General features: G+C 42.9%; 1 protein-coding gene across 2 annotated transcripts; it reads left to right on the plus strand.

Moving 5' to 3' along the window:
* The first annotated feature begins 358 nt into the window (after positions 1–358).
* On the plus strand, positions 359–14654 carry exd2 (exonuclease 3'-5' domain containing 2). Of its 2 annotated transcripts, none has more exons than XM_079641263.1 (10): positions 359–493; positions 1268–1338; positions 1441–1901; positions 2849–3105; positions 4118–4244; positions 7311–7612; positions 9440–9546; positions 9642–9777; positions 11853–12218; positions 13452–14654. In XM_079641263.1, exons 3-10 carry the CDS (start codon positions 1482–1484, stop codon positions 13666–13668), a joined length of 1932 nt encoding a protein of 643 aa, XP_079497389.1. In that variant the 5' UTR covers positions 359–493; positions 1268–1338; positions 1441–1481; the 3' UTR covers positions 13669–14654. The 2 variants fall into 2 exon arrangements, with proteins under 2 accessions (XP_079497389.1, XP_079497390.1); XM_079641264.1 differs by having other exon boundaries at positions 361–493; positions 1441–1886.
* Positions 14655–15965: the final 1311 nt, after the last annotated feature.

Raw genomic sequence — 15965 nt, forward strand, 5'->3', positions numbered from 1 at the left:
AAGTGTTAAAATAAATACAACTAAACTGACCAACGTATAGAAATACAAACCATGTTGGAATGCGGGAAACATGAATGTCATTCATTGTTTTATTTAGCACAAGAAAATTAAAAATATGGAATTACTTAAATATACATTTAAAGGATATAATTCAATAAACAATGGTGGGAAAACTAACAATTGAGGGAAACATTAAAAATCAAGAGAAAAACAATAGGTGTTAATGTTAAAAAAAAAACTACAATGAGCGAGGTAAATATAAACAGATAAAGACTGCTATGTAGATTTTTTTTTAACTTTTTAGCAAATATTTTATTGGCTATTTTGTGATTTTTATGTATGTGCCTGTTGTAATACCCTCCCTACAGCAGGGGGCGCTGGCTGCATAGCCGCGTGCTTATAAAACCAGCACGGAAGACATGCATCAGTTTAGCACAGAAATGCAGGAGAACATGTGTGTGAAACTGGAGTTGTGTTGGTTAAAAACGTAAAGGTAAGAATCAAACTTCATCTACAAGTTCACAGAAATGCAGCTCTGTTGCTAGGCAGAAACATATCAAATTCAGCCTAACAACGCAGCTGAAGTTAGCAAGATAACGGCTAGCTTACGTTGGCTAACCAGATGCTAACGGCGGTTTAACTTTGATTTCATGAGAAAAGCGATCCAGAATATTGACGAACACTAATCTTTATACACGTTGACTTCATATTCATGTCAATTTGAGATGATATTGTAATATGTTTTAAATGCTGTTTTGACGCGGCTAACAGCTAGCAGAGTTTGTGTTGCTAATGCTAGCTGACAAACGTTCACTCTAACGGTCGTATGTTAGCAGTTGTTTTGTTTACATTAACTATTTAAACTCGAATGAACTCGACAACTGAGTCATGAAGCAGCTACATTTACAGTTTAAAGAGTTGTAATGTCCATATTCTGCTTTTAAACTAACATAACGGAGTGGCTAACTTGACCGGTGTTACACTTAATTATGTGACTTGATGGAAGACAATTTGAAGATAAACCTTTATTGATCCCCTTGGGCAATTTAAGTTTTCTTCTTGGATTATATACATGTTTGAATACACACACATTACAGGAACTACAGTACAAATACACACATGCGTTGGAATACAGGTATCGGTGCACACGTGCATTATAGAGAGGTGCCAGAGGTAAGAGGCGGCAAGGGTCAGGTTGTTTGCTGACATGTGTTTTTAAACCCTGCAAATATGTGACATAACAATGTGTGCTGTTCACTTGTTTCAGAGAGATGCAGTGCCTGTCCAGATCACAGAAACAGAGCCAAGTTTACATGGGATCCCACTGACACAGGAAAGGTGAAACATCAATCACTATTTTGTTAACAACACCCATTAATGGTCAGATTGGCGCATTTAAAAAAGTTGTTTACCAATTTTGTTTGTGTTGTCTCACTCTAGGTTTCCACTTTTAAGCCAGAGGAGGATCTCTACACGTCAACATGTCTCACCGTGGACCTTTAACCGCGGTCATAACAACAGTATTAGGGGTGACTTTAGGGGGTCTGCTCGTATGGAGAGTTTACCGCACAAAGAGGAGGAGGCTGCCTTCCGTCCAGAAGGTGGCCGATCCTGTGGAGGCTCTCTGTCCTGTAGAGAAGGAAATGAAGGCTGTGGAGACTCTGTACACCCCTCCACCGCCCCCCCAACATCCTCCAGAGAAGGAGTTCACGGTGGTGGAGAGTCAGACCACGCAGCCGACCGACCCCTTCAGGATCCCGTCCTCGGAGCAGCTGCTGACGGTGAATCCGGTGACCGTGAGGTCGGAGAAGGAGTGGCTGCAGATCTGGCCGCTGATGCAGAAGGAGCTGGCGGTGTTTCCTGTTCTGGGGCTCGACTGTGAATGGGTAAAGGCCGACGGCGTGAGAGCAAACCTTTTGCATGTTTTTTTTATTTATGAAAAGGGAAAAATCCACCCTGAGTTATTCAGCAATGTACCCTGCATTAGGGCTGTTCAAATGTGGTTTACTTAAAGGTGGGGTAGGTCATTCACTTCAGAAACACTTTGTTATATTCCATGGAATGCTCTTAACATCCCGATAGCAATAAATACATTAAATACTTTGACAATAAATACATTAAAGAATATCATCTGTGGAAGCCGTGGCGCTGTAAAAAGCACAACCAATCATCTGAGCCGGCTAAAGTAACTGGATGGCCTACCTGCCTGTCAGCCTTCCATCTGTGCTCAAACTTATCCTGTGCCCTCATTGGTCATGTGTGCGTTCGTGTGTGTTGGAGGAGGGGCTCTGTGAGGAAATCTGAAGGAAGGGGCAGATTTATTTAGGTTGAGCTGGTTTCTCCATTCTTACCTGCCCTACCTTTAACAGAGCTGTACAAATAATCAACACTGTATTGAAATCACAAAATGGACCAGTGAAATATAAGATAAGAGCGAGGTACTTTATTGATTCCATATCGGGAAATGTTTGCGTTCTAGCAGCAAAAAAAACAACTAAACAAGACATTGCATATAAGTAGACATTAAAGAGTAGAAATAAACAATACTAGAATTTTAAACATCTCAAAATAGAATTAAAGCAGCATTGAAAAGTAGAACAATATACGGTTAACTGTGAAGATAAGAAATCTCTAAACTCTATTGAAGGGCTTTAGACACACTAAGCGTGTAGGGAGTGGAATATGAAATATCTGAATCAAGTATTTTGTAGCTGCAGACATATCCTGGTCAACACATTGTATTCTGCTACCTTCATATTCTAGAATCACATGGATTTGATTTGTAAACACCCGACACGCTTCGTTGGCTCTGGTATTTCTCTGACCTGTCTTCCTCTTCCTGCCCCAGGTGTCGGTGAAGGGCCGCTCCTCCTCGGTGTCTCTGCTGCAGATGGCCACGTACTCCGGTCTGTGCGTCCTCGTGAGGCTGCTGGCGTTTCGCAGCGGGCAGCAGAGCTTCCCTCTCAGCCTGATGGAGGTCCTCAGAGACCCCCACGTATTAAAAGTCGGCGTCGGCTGCTATGAAGATGGCAAACGTCTGACGCGAGACTACGGGCTGTCGCTGAGCTGCACGGTGGACCTGAGATACCTCGCCTTAAGACAGAGGTACGGCGTGGTTGTGTACTCAAAAAGGGAAATGTAGATAAACTAACGGCCCGTCCATACACGGGCATGAAAAAACTCTTGATGCTGGGCGTGTCTGAAGCTTGGCGATTTTTTTGCGACCAACAACCAATCACATGAATCTCCCGCCTCCGACATACAAAGCAATAGCAATGTTTAAACGAAGTAAACTGGATATAAACTCTCCAAACAGGCGAAAACCTACCAGTTTCACCCACTGTCTCTGCCACCTCCCTCCATGCCTGGTTCCTCCGGTTTGTATCCCGGTAAATAGTTCTGGTCGTAAAGAACCGGGTGATTTGCTACCGTAATATCTAGTTTGGAATATGAGGAAATGAACTGCGGTCTGGCTCTCCCAGCTTGCACGCGGTTTGATTGGCTAGCGCTTGTACTGGCGGGATTTGCATAAACGGGATTTGATTGGCTGATGCCAGCTTCGAAAGCATCGGGAGCATCAAAAGTTGAACATTGCTCAACTTTTGATGCTCACGATGCTTGCAAAGCCATGCTCCGCTCCCCACAATGCAGTTCGGCGAAGATTACAAATCTTCTACGTCACCCCATTGAAGTGAATGGGCGAAGAAAGATTTTTTTCATGCCTGTGTGTGGACGGGCCGTAACCGTTGTTATGAACGTTAAAACACAGCGCAGTTTGTCGAGCGTTTTTACACCAGTTTCCCCCATTACCTATCATTTCATGTTTTAGTAGATGAATATGAAGAGAGTATGTGAGCCCTCCTGATTTAGTTTGTTTTCTTCTCTGATTCTCTTCACATCCACATGCTTAAGCTGAACAGCCAATCAGAGTGGCTTATTTTGCAGACAGCTCTGCGTAAGCGACAAGAAGTCCAGCGCAAACAGGCAAAAAAACATTGCAGACCAGCGCTCCAATCTGACATCTGATCAAAGTCTGTGTCAGGACGACCTTTCAGAAATCCAAATACTTTTCTTTGTTGTTTTTTGTAATCCTCTTAAACCCTGTCTGTGGTTCCAGGCAGGTGACGGTGAGTAACGGCCTGAGTCTGAAGTCTCTGGCGGAGGATCTGCTGAACGTGTCTCTGGATAAATCTCTGGAGCTGCGCTGCAGCGACTGGGAGGCAGAGAGACTGACGCTGCAGCAGGTACAGATCCTTTCAATCACAGCACGCCCAAGATCTCATGTCTTACGGCTGCTTTAGGGAACACTTCAGGAGGCTGTGGAGTTGTGGATTGGGGGAAACCGTTTCAGTTTCTCCTGGTTCTAGAAATCCATTTATTTTCTTTATAGACAACACAAGGTGATGGACAGTTGGAGTATGAAACTCTTCTGGATAAATAAATTAGGGGTGCACCGAATGGGAAATTCTTGGCCGAAACCGATACCGAAAATAGGAAACAGTTGGCCGAATGCCGAAAGGCCGAAAATGATTAATAGATATATATATATATATATATATATATATATATATATATATATATATATATATATATATAATGTATACATTTTTTACCATTATTAATTCCAAGTCAAGTGCATTTTCTTTTCTCTGTAGGATAACTACAACAAAGTGCATTCAGAACAAAGCCAAGGTGCTTTAAAACTGCATAAACATCCAGGCCAGTAGGCCGACAACAAAATAGTGTAAATAAAGACTGTAACAGCCAGGCCTTCAACAACAACAAATGCACCTATAAGTGCATGCATACAAATGTGCAAACTGGATAAATCCACATGAAAGTAACTATTTACAAATGAAATTACAATTCAATTTCATAAGCAAAGTAGTAAACATTGTATAAAGACACATAAAGTGAAAACTGGATACAAAATCCACAATCAATTACAAATTAAATTACAATTTCAAGAATCTGCAAATAAGGTGGTCTGTCCTCATGAGCAATGTAAACAACATTGTATCATTTAGATACCGAAAGTACAATATATTGAACACTGTGCTGCTGTCATTTCCCCCTAATGATAACCTGAGATGGTGAATTATAACTCACAATGAAAATGGTTCAGGAAAGTGGGTATAGAGTAGACATGTAGAACTAGATAAGCTTATGATAAGCCAGCCTTGTCTACTTATTAAGGGAAAGTGGGAGGTTCTTTTTAATGAACAGTAGCTTCTCTGCTTTATCAGCCATAAGTCTGTTCCTCTTCTCATCAAGCACATGAGAGGCAGCGCTGAACAGTCTCTCGCTGTCAGTGCTTGTGATTTGATCTTACTCCGCATATTTGTCCGGGTGTTTTGATTTGAAGTGGTGGAGTAATCCCGAAGTGGTGAAAGTCTTTGCAGTTACACCCCCTTGAGAAATGTCAGCTGAACACGTTTTACAAATCACAATCTGCGCCTCTTTCTCTGATATTTTTAAATATCTCCAAGCGGCAGACATGTTGGCTGTGAGCCAGCCGCGAGCATGGTCGCGCGCCGTGCTTGTCGCCGCCTTTTGATTACGTCATCACAACAACACGTTAGTTTACCAACGTAACCCTGTTCTCTGACATTCGGTGATATTTTTTCGGAGCTAGAACCCTTTCGGCCGAAAGCCGAAAGGGCCTTTTTAACCATTTTCGGCCGATAATTTTCGGCGGCCGAATATTCGGTGCATCCCTAAAATAAACAGTACAAAAGATGCATTGCATAGATGGGTTTAGTTTGATATGCATCACATGAGATCACACTTTGTTAAAACACAGAAAAGTCAATCTTCTTTCAAAACGAGTTATGTCAAGAACAATGATGTCAAGCGTTAAAGGCAAGTTTATTTGTATACCACAGGGTCTCCGCGGGGTCTTAAAAAGTATTAAACGGCATTTTCCAAGGTATTACATTTCGTAGCTTGTTTTCAATAAGTATCTAAATTGTCCAAAGAGGTTGTATTCTACAGTCTGCCTGAATGTAATCATTGCGTAGGTGTGTAGTGTGATTCTGTGTAGTTTATTTATGGCATCCCGTTGGATTTGACGTCATCTGAACAGGACATCGCACGCTCACTGCTTGATAGCGTGAAGGTCCGTTTACGCCGGTTGTTAAACAACATCGTTATGGGGAAATGCAAGTCTGCGTCCAAATGGTTGGAAGATAAGGAGGAAGGACAATCAATACTGTATATAGTCAGTTTGAGGTAAAGTGTGTCGCCAAGGTAACCGGTTAAAACTCTTGATAGCGGGAGTGTTTACGTGTTCGGCGTAATGACACTTGAAAGGAGTCAGCACAAAGCCACTTGTTAACAACCATCGTTTTTTTAGACACGTCAACTCTTCAGAAATCACCAGTAGGGTCACTGCTGATGGATTAAGGCCCCGTTTACACGAGAACGAAACGGGTTGGATCCGCATTTTTTCTCTTGCGTATAGCCCTTTCATTTACACAAGTCCGTAACAAAACGATAGAAACAGACCCCACAAACGATAACGGGTCCCAAGTTGGATAGATTTGCAAACGAAACGCAAACGGCTCCGTGTAATCGCCTCTACACGATAATTTCCCGATAGATGAAGCCATAGCCCCGCCTCTCCCTACCTCTGCTGCTCACTGCTGTAGCATGGTCAGTAGCTACTGCTAGTGCCACTGACCATGCTACAGATGTTAGTGCAAAATCTTGTACATGGAGAATTACATGAACTACGACATGTTGCTAAATCCACTGCGGGGCATAAACAGAAGGGCAACCATGCTCCGGGGTCTTCTTCGCTGCTTTTGGTGTATTTTGTGGCGGAAGTTACAGCGCCACTTACAGTCCCGGCATATGTACTACAGCGTTTCCAGCGTTCTCGTGTGAACAGACACGTCAAATGAAACGAATACGTGTGAACGGAAGACTTTTTTGAAAACGCATACTGTGCACAAACGTTCCCGTGTGAGCAGCACCTTAATGTCGTAGAACAAAACGTGATCCGTCTCTTCAATGTGTCTCAACCACAGACCTTATTTCCAGATATTTTCCAACATCCTATGGAGAGATCCCATTGGCTCTGAGACGAGGGAACCGGAAGTGGTGAAATGCTAACTTACTTCCGTTACTTTGGCACTCTATTTCTCCATGTCCAATCCCACTAGCAAAGTTTCCATGGTTGAAACTTTGCTAAATCTCTCTCATAGACACGTGTTCACTTTGGCATAGCCTGACCCTACGGTATATAAATCAAAGACCTTGATACTGCTCCGTTGGTTCTCTAACGTTTCCTCCATGCTCCCCTGTAGATAACGTACGCTGCGCGGGACGCCCAGGTGTCCATCGCGCTCTTCCTGCACCTCCTGGGCCTGGACTCTGGATCGGGACCCCAGTGCTCCAGCGAGAGCTCGTACTCTGAGCTGGCGTCTCGTTGCCAGGGTCTGCTGGACGTGTCCTTCAGGGGCCGAGGAGACTCTGAGGGTAAGGAAGGAGAGAAGAGGAGGCGGACGCGGACAATGCCCACTTTTGAAAGCCCGGAGTCTGGAGATCAGCAAGTCCCAGACCCTCGGAAGAACAAGAGGAAACCGCTGGGTGTGGGCTACTCCGCCAGGTGAGGGGGGGGGGGACAAATATCACAGATAAAACCGTTTTTATTTGTTTTAATGCATTATCTTCTGCTGATTTTATGTGGATTTTTTTTGGTTTAACATTTCAGCTCTGTGTATTTTAGATCTATGTAATATATGTTGTTGTTTTTAAGCAGAGAAACACGTTATTTTAATGAATAACACTTTCTCTGGTCTGCTGTAATGTTGTCGTATCCCTTTTTTTTAAATCACGCTTCATTGCCAGGAGCCATAAAGTGACTTTTTATCACATTGTAAGCCACATTTTCACCATACACTTTCTAAATGTTGGTGCTTTAAACTCTATATAATATAACCAGATGAAGGGTTTAACTCATGGGACGTCTGTGTCTGAAGTTATCAGAGAAAGTTACCAGGCCTCTTGTTTTAGAGAGGGGAGTTCAAGTTAAAGGGGCCCTGCTCATTCTCAGGTGTATATCAGTATGTAGTGTATCTACTTTAAAGAGTCCTCTCCTGCTGATGTTCAGGTGTATATCGGTATGTAGTGTATCTACTTTAAAGAGTCCTCTCCTGCTGATGTTCAGGTGTATATCAGTATGTAGTGTCTCTACTTTAAAGAGTCCTCTCCTGCTGATGTTCAGGTGTATATCGGTATGTAGTGTATCTACTTTAAAGAGTCCTCTCCTGCTGATGTTCAGGTGTATATCGGTATGTAGTGTATCTACTTTAAAGAGTCCTCTTCTGCTGATGTTCAGGTGTATATCAGTATGTAGTGTATCTACTTTAAAGAGTCCTCTCCTGCTGATGTTCAGGTGTATATCAGTATGTAGTATCTCTACTTTAAAGAGTTCTCTCCTGCTGATGTTCAGGTGTATATCGGTATGTAGTGTCTCTACTTTAAAGAGTTCTCTCCTGCTGATGTTCAGGTGTATATCGGTATGTAGTGTCTCTACTTTAAAGAGTTCTCTCCTGCTGATGTTCAGGTGTATATCGGTATGTAGTGTCTCTACTTTAAAGAGTTCTCTCCTGCTGATGTTCAGGTGTATATCAGTATGTAATGTCTCTACTTTAAAGAGTCCTCTCCTGCTGATGTTCAGGTGTATATCAGTATGTAGTGTCTCTACTTTAAAGAGTCCTCTCCTGCTGATGTTAAGGTGTATATCAGTATGTAGTGTCTCTACTTTAAAGAGTCCTCTCCTGCTGATGTTAAGGTGTATATCCTTATGTAGTGTCTCTACTTTAAAGAGTCCTCTCCTGCTGATGTTCAGGTGTATATCAGTATGTAGTGTCTCTACTTTAAAGAGTCCTCTCCTGTTGATGTTCAGGTGTATATCAGTATGTAGTGTCTCTACTTTAAAGAGTCCTCTCCTGATGATGTTCAGGTGTATATCAGTATGTAGTGTCTCTACTTTAAAGAGTCCTCTCCTGCTGATGTTCAGGTGTATATCAGTATGTAGTGTCTCTACTTTAAAGAGTCCTCTCCTGTTGATGTTCAGGCGTATATCAGTATGTAGTGTCTCTACTTTAAAGAGTCCTCTCCTGCTGATGTTCAGGTGTATATCAGTATGTAGTGTCTCTACTTTAAAGAGTCCTCTCCTGCTGATGTTCAGGTGTATATCAGTATGTAGTGTCTAATTTAAAGAGTCCTCTCCTGCTGATGTTCAGGTGTATATCAGTATGTCGTGTCTACTTTAAAGAGTCCTCTCTTAAAGAGTACATCATCTGATGTTCAGATGTATAATCATGAAATATATCTTGATCTCAGTTGGAGGAAGCTGACTGTAAGAGCAAACTCCCATGATGCACTTTGCTATCTTTTGTTAATGTTTTTTATGTTGTCCGTGTTCCAGGAAGTCTCCTCTCTACGATAACTGCTTCCTCCACGCTCCTGACGGCCAGCCGCTGTGCACCTGCGACAAGAAGAAGGCCAAATGGTACCTAGATAAAGGAATAGGAGGTACACGGAGACCCCTGAGCATACTCTAAACATCTCTCACTCAGGTTTCTCTCTTCTGTCTCCGTGGGTCTGAACGTGTGATTTATCTGTCTCAGTGCTGCAGAGTGAAGAGCCGTTCGTGGTGCGTTTGCTGTTCGAGCCGTCGGGACGTCCCGACTCTCAGCAGGATTATTATCTGACGGCCAAGGAGAACCTCTGCGTGGTCTGTGGGAAGGCAGACTCCTACATCAGGTCGCTCTTGGTTTACTTTACACTTTTTGCGCCTATGAAATGCATGCAAATGTTGTTAGAAGTTAAAGAAATCCTCAAAGTGCGATGCTTCGTGAAACATATTGCTTTGAAAGGCGCCCCTAAATAGAATGAATTATTATTTATCATCTGAAACGATGTAATAACTTTTAAAACTGTTTCCAGTCACTTGCCCCATGCATTCAGCAGCAGGCCATTCACTTTGATTTGATCCCGTTATAAATGTCATCATTTCGACAATAAATACATGCTACATAAACGTTATTTTGCACATTTTATCAAACCATCTCCGTTTCTAACTTTCAATATATTTAAAAAGATATCTCTCTCTTCTGCGTGCGGGGGCGGGGCCTCACAGACACCATCTCTCTCTTGCTCTCAGACATGCTGCAGCGCTGTGCAGTGTGCACACAGTTCTGCCGGTAATGAATATTACATTTTGTGGGGAATCTTTTCCACCAATAATTCCAAGTATTTCAAAATGTATTCACTTCAGGTTTACGGAAGTAACTATAATCAGATTACTCGTTTTTCAAGTGTAACGCCAGCTGAATACAGTTAGCCTACTTGATTTTTGTATTCTGATTACGTAACGCCGTTACATGTATTCCGTTACAACCCAACCCTGCTTCTAGGCTACTGTCCCGCAGCCCCTGCCTCTCTGTTGGGCTCTGTCGCAGCGGCGCTACTGCTTTGCTGCGGAGTGCACAAAGAAGACAGTTCACAACCAGAGCCATGTAATAGAATGTAATGTATTCTCTCTATATGGCGCTGTTCACAACGAAGGATCAATTCTTAAAGGCAGGGAAGGTTTCGCAGTACGCAGTCTACTGACCCGCAGCTGCTGCCTCTCTGTTGGACTCCGGTACTGCACCTTACTCACGAGACGTTGTAAAAAAAAAAAAAATGGGTGGGAAGCGAACGCAGTAACCACTACGCCAACGCCACAGTCACCCCCGTCGTGCGGGCCGGATGAGAATGTCTGGCGGGCCGGATGTGGCCAGTTGGTGGTCACTGCTTTAAAAGCTGTACGAACCCTGATTAGACTATAGGAATTAACAAGCGTTGGATTGTTAAGTAAAAACAACTTTTAGCCTTTCAGCCCTTCATTACAGTATATTACATATTTCTGTTTTTTAAAATTGTTTATTACTGCCGTATTTTATTCCATTTGTATGTAAATACTGCTATATTTTTGTATGTACATTTGTATGTACGCACCATGACATCAAGCCAAATTCCTCATACATGTCAGCCTACCTGGTAATAAATCTGATTCTGATTTTAATGGTCTCCTATCATCTTAAATGCACTTTTTGATGTCTTTTATACATCAACATGTGTCCCCGGTGTGTCGGGGAACTCACGCAGCGTCAGAAAATAAAACCCTCTCTTTTCCTCCGTACCCAAATCTCTAAAAACGGGGGAACAACGGAGCTGATCCAGATTTGCGTCCGATATGACGTAATATCTGAAATGTGGACCCACGGCCCTATCAGAAACGTTGCTATCAGAAACAATGCCCGACTGTTTTGGACGTAATATGGCCGGTGTTTACATTAGCATGGCTAACACTCAGAGCTAACCTGTGCTGGAGAGCATGTGTGTGAAGAAGCAGGAAGTAAAAAGGAACTCACCTTGTGGTATAACCGGCAAGAGAGAAAGCCTTTGAGCTCCATACTGTTTCAGAGAGAATCCTTGATAATCCATGATATGGCGTTTCATCACGGCAGTATTTAGTTTAGACAGTAGCTGCCGGGTCCCGCATGATATCAGCCCCCTCCTCTTTTTTAAAGCTTTATACCGAAATCAGCACTTTAGAAACAGGAAGTGAAATAGAGGGATATGAGGCATGGCTAGAATGGGTGATCTGTTTGGTATTTTGAGCAAAACACTTCATAGACATGTTTGTATATATTTGTATATATCTGAGATCTATGCTATTGCCTAAAAATAGCATGATGGGTGACCTTTAATAAAAATGTAAGACCCGATAGGTGTGTAAGAAACGTGTTTTTTATCACCAGAGATTTTCATACTTGTCTTTGCTCCCTCAGGAAGAACATCGTGCCTCATGAGTACCGCAGGCACTTCCCCACGGAGATGAAGGACCACAACTCCCACGACATCCTGCTGCTGTGCACCTGCTGCCACGCCGCCTCCAACGTGCACGACGGCTTCCTGAAGCAGCGACTCGCCAACGAGTTCTCTGCGCCGCAGGGCTGCGAGGAGGGGGTGCGTCTGGAGGACTCGGACCGGAGGAGGGTTCGCTCTGCGGCCCGAGCGCTGCTGACGGCCGGAGACGCTCTGCCGGAGCCGAGGAGGCACGAGCTGCAGGACGTCATCAGAGGGTTCCTGCAGAGCCACGAGGAACAGCAGCTGACCGAGGAGCAGCTGCAGCAGGCAGCAGAGCTGGAGACCAGGTCAGGAACCATGGGGGGTTCAAATAGTATAATTGTTTAGATTTTCATTTCAATCCATGAGATTATTTGGGATTAAAACTAATATTTCTTCACCTAACCCAAAATATTAAGAGGAATACAATCTTGAAAATGGCTGTATCTGGCTAGGATTCTCCTGCAGAAGAAATATGCAATTTTTCATTAATTCTCTAAAGCTACTGACCCAGGATCAGCCCTTCTCTACGAGGGCTGCCATAGAGGGATATGAGGCATGGCTAGAGTGGGTGACCTGTTTGGTATTTTGAGAAACACTTCATAGACATGTTTTTGATATATTTGTATATATCTGAGACCTATAATATATGCTTAAAAATAGTATGATAAGAGAGCTTTAATAACAAATCAAGAATATCCTTTACTCTAGGGGTGCAACAACTAATCGATTACCAAATTAGTCGCCAACTAATTCAGTCGTCGATTCGTTGGTGGCGTCATCACGTGTGTTTTACGCGCCGTTAAGCTCCAACGTTATTGGTCTTTTTATCGGTACTGGAGACATTTAAAAAAGATATGTCATGTATGTAATGTAATGCTCGTTACCTAAAGTGCAATAAGAGTTTATCGTGTAAGGGCGGTAACACGAGCAGTTTGTCTAAACATTTAGCTAAAGTGCACCACGTTCAGACGGAGGAATGCACCGACTGTCTTTCTAGCAGCTCTGTAGCCCCGTCCACGAGTAACGTTTCCCCGTCAGGTGTTATGTATGCTAGCAGCAACACACGGAGTTAACTACATGATACAAACATGGGTTAATGATTAGAGGTAACTGAGTTATTTATTTAGTTAAAGTTTCAGCTATTCTGTTCACAGTTCTATCATCAGATTATTTAATACGATTTGTTAAAACATTGTTGTTTCTTTTGATGTGAAATATTATGTATTTAATTTAAATAAAAAGAAATGTTAGTTTTGTTCACAATTTGTTTAGTTAATTTAATAATGTGTATTTCTGAATCAAGTATTCATCTTTATTGTCTTCATTGTTAGTTTCCTCACGCCTAAAACAACCTCAAGCTAAATCTAAAAGTTGCTACATACATACAGTAATAGTCGATTAATCGTTTCATTAATCAATAGATTCATCAATTATCAAATGAGTCGTTTGTTGCAGCCCTGCTTTACATGCAGTCTTTAAAGACCCTTGTCAGTTTTAACTCAACGCTGACCCCCCCTCTCTCTCTCTCTCTTCTGAAGGATCTTCAACGAGGCGTACGTGCCTCACGGTCTGAAGGTGGTGCGGGCGTCAGCTGATCGGGGTCTCCAGGGCCTCATGGAGCTGGAGCGCCGCTGGAGGCAGCACTTCCTGAAGGCCATGCAGCCGAGACACCTCCCCCCGCTGTGGGCCGTGGACCACAACCACAGCAAGTTCCTCCGCAAGTACGGAGAGGACCTGCCCATCAAACTCAACTGAGCCTGAACGCAGCCTCCGGAGAGGATCACACGCCAGATCGCTGTTTTCTTTCTTTCTTTCTTTCTCAGTGAGATAAAATGACTAATCCACCAGCCGAGACTGAAGCGTTACCAGCACGTTCCAGTCCGCCCTGAGGAGTGTGTGTGTGTAAATACACTCTGATCTACGGCTATCTTTGGACTATTCTAGTGCCGGTTGGATCCTGAAGAACTTTAAGACTAAAAAAGAAAATCTAAAAATCGATATCACGTGACTGCAAACGGACACTTTTTTATCATGGAAAATGTATGATTTATTTATGGAAATAGCTATACATGTATGCACTGATTTTTAGAAGAAGCTGCTTCCTGCTCTTAATGTCCCGCCTAAATCCAACCCCCCCCTCCCCCCCCCCCCCCCTCCCCTCCCCCCTGCAGGTTAGCAGCTTTATGACCTTTAAATTATTAAACGCTCCGCCGTGCTTTCTGTTCTCACTCTGTCTGTTTTAAGTCAGTAGATGAACGTTTCCTCCCTGAGATATGAAAAGGGTTTCCTCGAGGTGCCAGTTTCTGCAGGGGGGGGCGGGGTGCAAAGTTGGCTCGTTTATTTGCTCAATCAACCTCCAGATGTCCTCGTGGTGCAGCTGAGGCTCTACAGTCGGGACGTCTTCTGGCTCATGTTTTAATGAACCTCTTAATCCCAAACACTGGAGTCTCATCGCAGCGTCGAACGGAGACATCTTCAATAAAACCAGACGTCAATTTACAGAATCCAAACTACACTACAGTGAAAAAAAAAAAAAAAAAAGTGCCAACTTTAATATGTGAGTAAATAATCCTTAACTTCCCCCTGCGCCTGTAGCAAGGTGGATGATCTGTGGAGCGTGATGAATGAATATAAAGTGCAGCTGCTTCGTCTTTAGTCGTATCTTCTGGATGTAAAGCCCCGAAGCTGTTCTGTTTCCTAATTTGTGAATGATACAAAAAATAAAGTCTTGTTTGTATTAATCTGTTGTCGCTTGCTTGGACATGAAAACTCCTTCAGGAAATTAGATGATTGGTGTGAGAGCATCGGATTTAAAGGTGGGGTTATAATCCATAAAAGTATATAATCAGTGGAAGCCGTAGTGCTGTAGAAAGCTCGACCAATCATCTGAGCCGGCCAAAGTAATGGCCCACCTGCCTGTCAGCCTTCCATCTGTGCACAAACTAATCTCGTGCCCTCATTGGTCATGTGCGCGTTCATGTGTGTGTTGGAGGAGGGGCTCTGTAAGGAAGTCTGAAGGAAGGGGCAGATTATTTTCAGTTGTGTATTTACCTTAAATTACCACCAATAGATTTTAGGTTTGAAAATACTTTTACATTTTTAAGACTAATTAAAGAAAAGAGACGGGACGCTAGGAAGTAATCCTGATTTCGTTCTATTTTATTTAACCATTTCCTGCATTGGGAGTTTTGCAAGTACACAACAAGAATGATGTCCCATTGTGCATGCCTATCAAAATGTGGAATATATAATCATTTAACTGGGTCTAATATAAGCAGTTATGGGCTTTATGTTTATGCAACGTGTTTATATTCAACTCCAGAGGGTAAAAGGGCTGCAAAGAAAAATAATTGTATCAACTTTTAAATACATTTAAATAACTCAAAGGTCCCCTATGATACTGTTTTTCATCAATATATCACAGGTCTCAGATATATAAAGAGCATGTCTCAGCATTACCCATAATCCCCTCTGTTTCAGCCCTGTTTCCAAAGGGGGGGGGGGGGGGGGGGGGTTGCTGATTGGCTAATGGTTACACAAGCCAAAACATCGTTATGACATAAAGTGGCCAAAATCTGATCAGCTCATTTTCAGACAGGTTTTTATAGAAATGGATCAAAAAGAGAGAGAATCTTTGTTCCTGAAACTTTCAGAGTCTCTTTCCACAGAGGGGACACATGTTGATATAGAAGAGACATGAAGAAGAGGGGACACATGTTGATGTAGAAGAGACATGGAGAAGAGGGGACACATGTTGATGTAGAAGAGACATGAAGAAGAGGGGACACATGTTGATGTAGAAGAGACATGGAGAAGAGGGGACACATGTTGATGTAGAAGAGACATGAAGAAGAGGGGACACATGTTGATGTAGAAGAGACATGAAGAAGAGGGGACACATGTTGATGTAGAAGAGACATGGAGAAGAGGGGACACATGTTGATGTAGAAGAGACATGAAGAAGAGGGGACACATGTTGATGTAGAAGAGACATGAAGAAGAGGGGACACATGTTGATGTAGAAGAGACATGGAGAAGAGGGGACACATGTT

Source organism: Notothenia rossii, assembly GCF_949606895.1.
Source record: "Notothenia rossii genome assembly, chromosome: 7".
Lineage (NCBI taxonomy): Eukaryota > Metazoa > Chordata > Actinopteri > Perciformes > Nototheniidae > Notothenia > Notothenia rossii.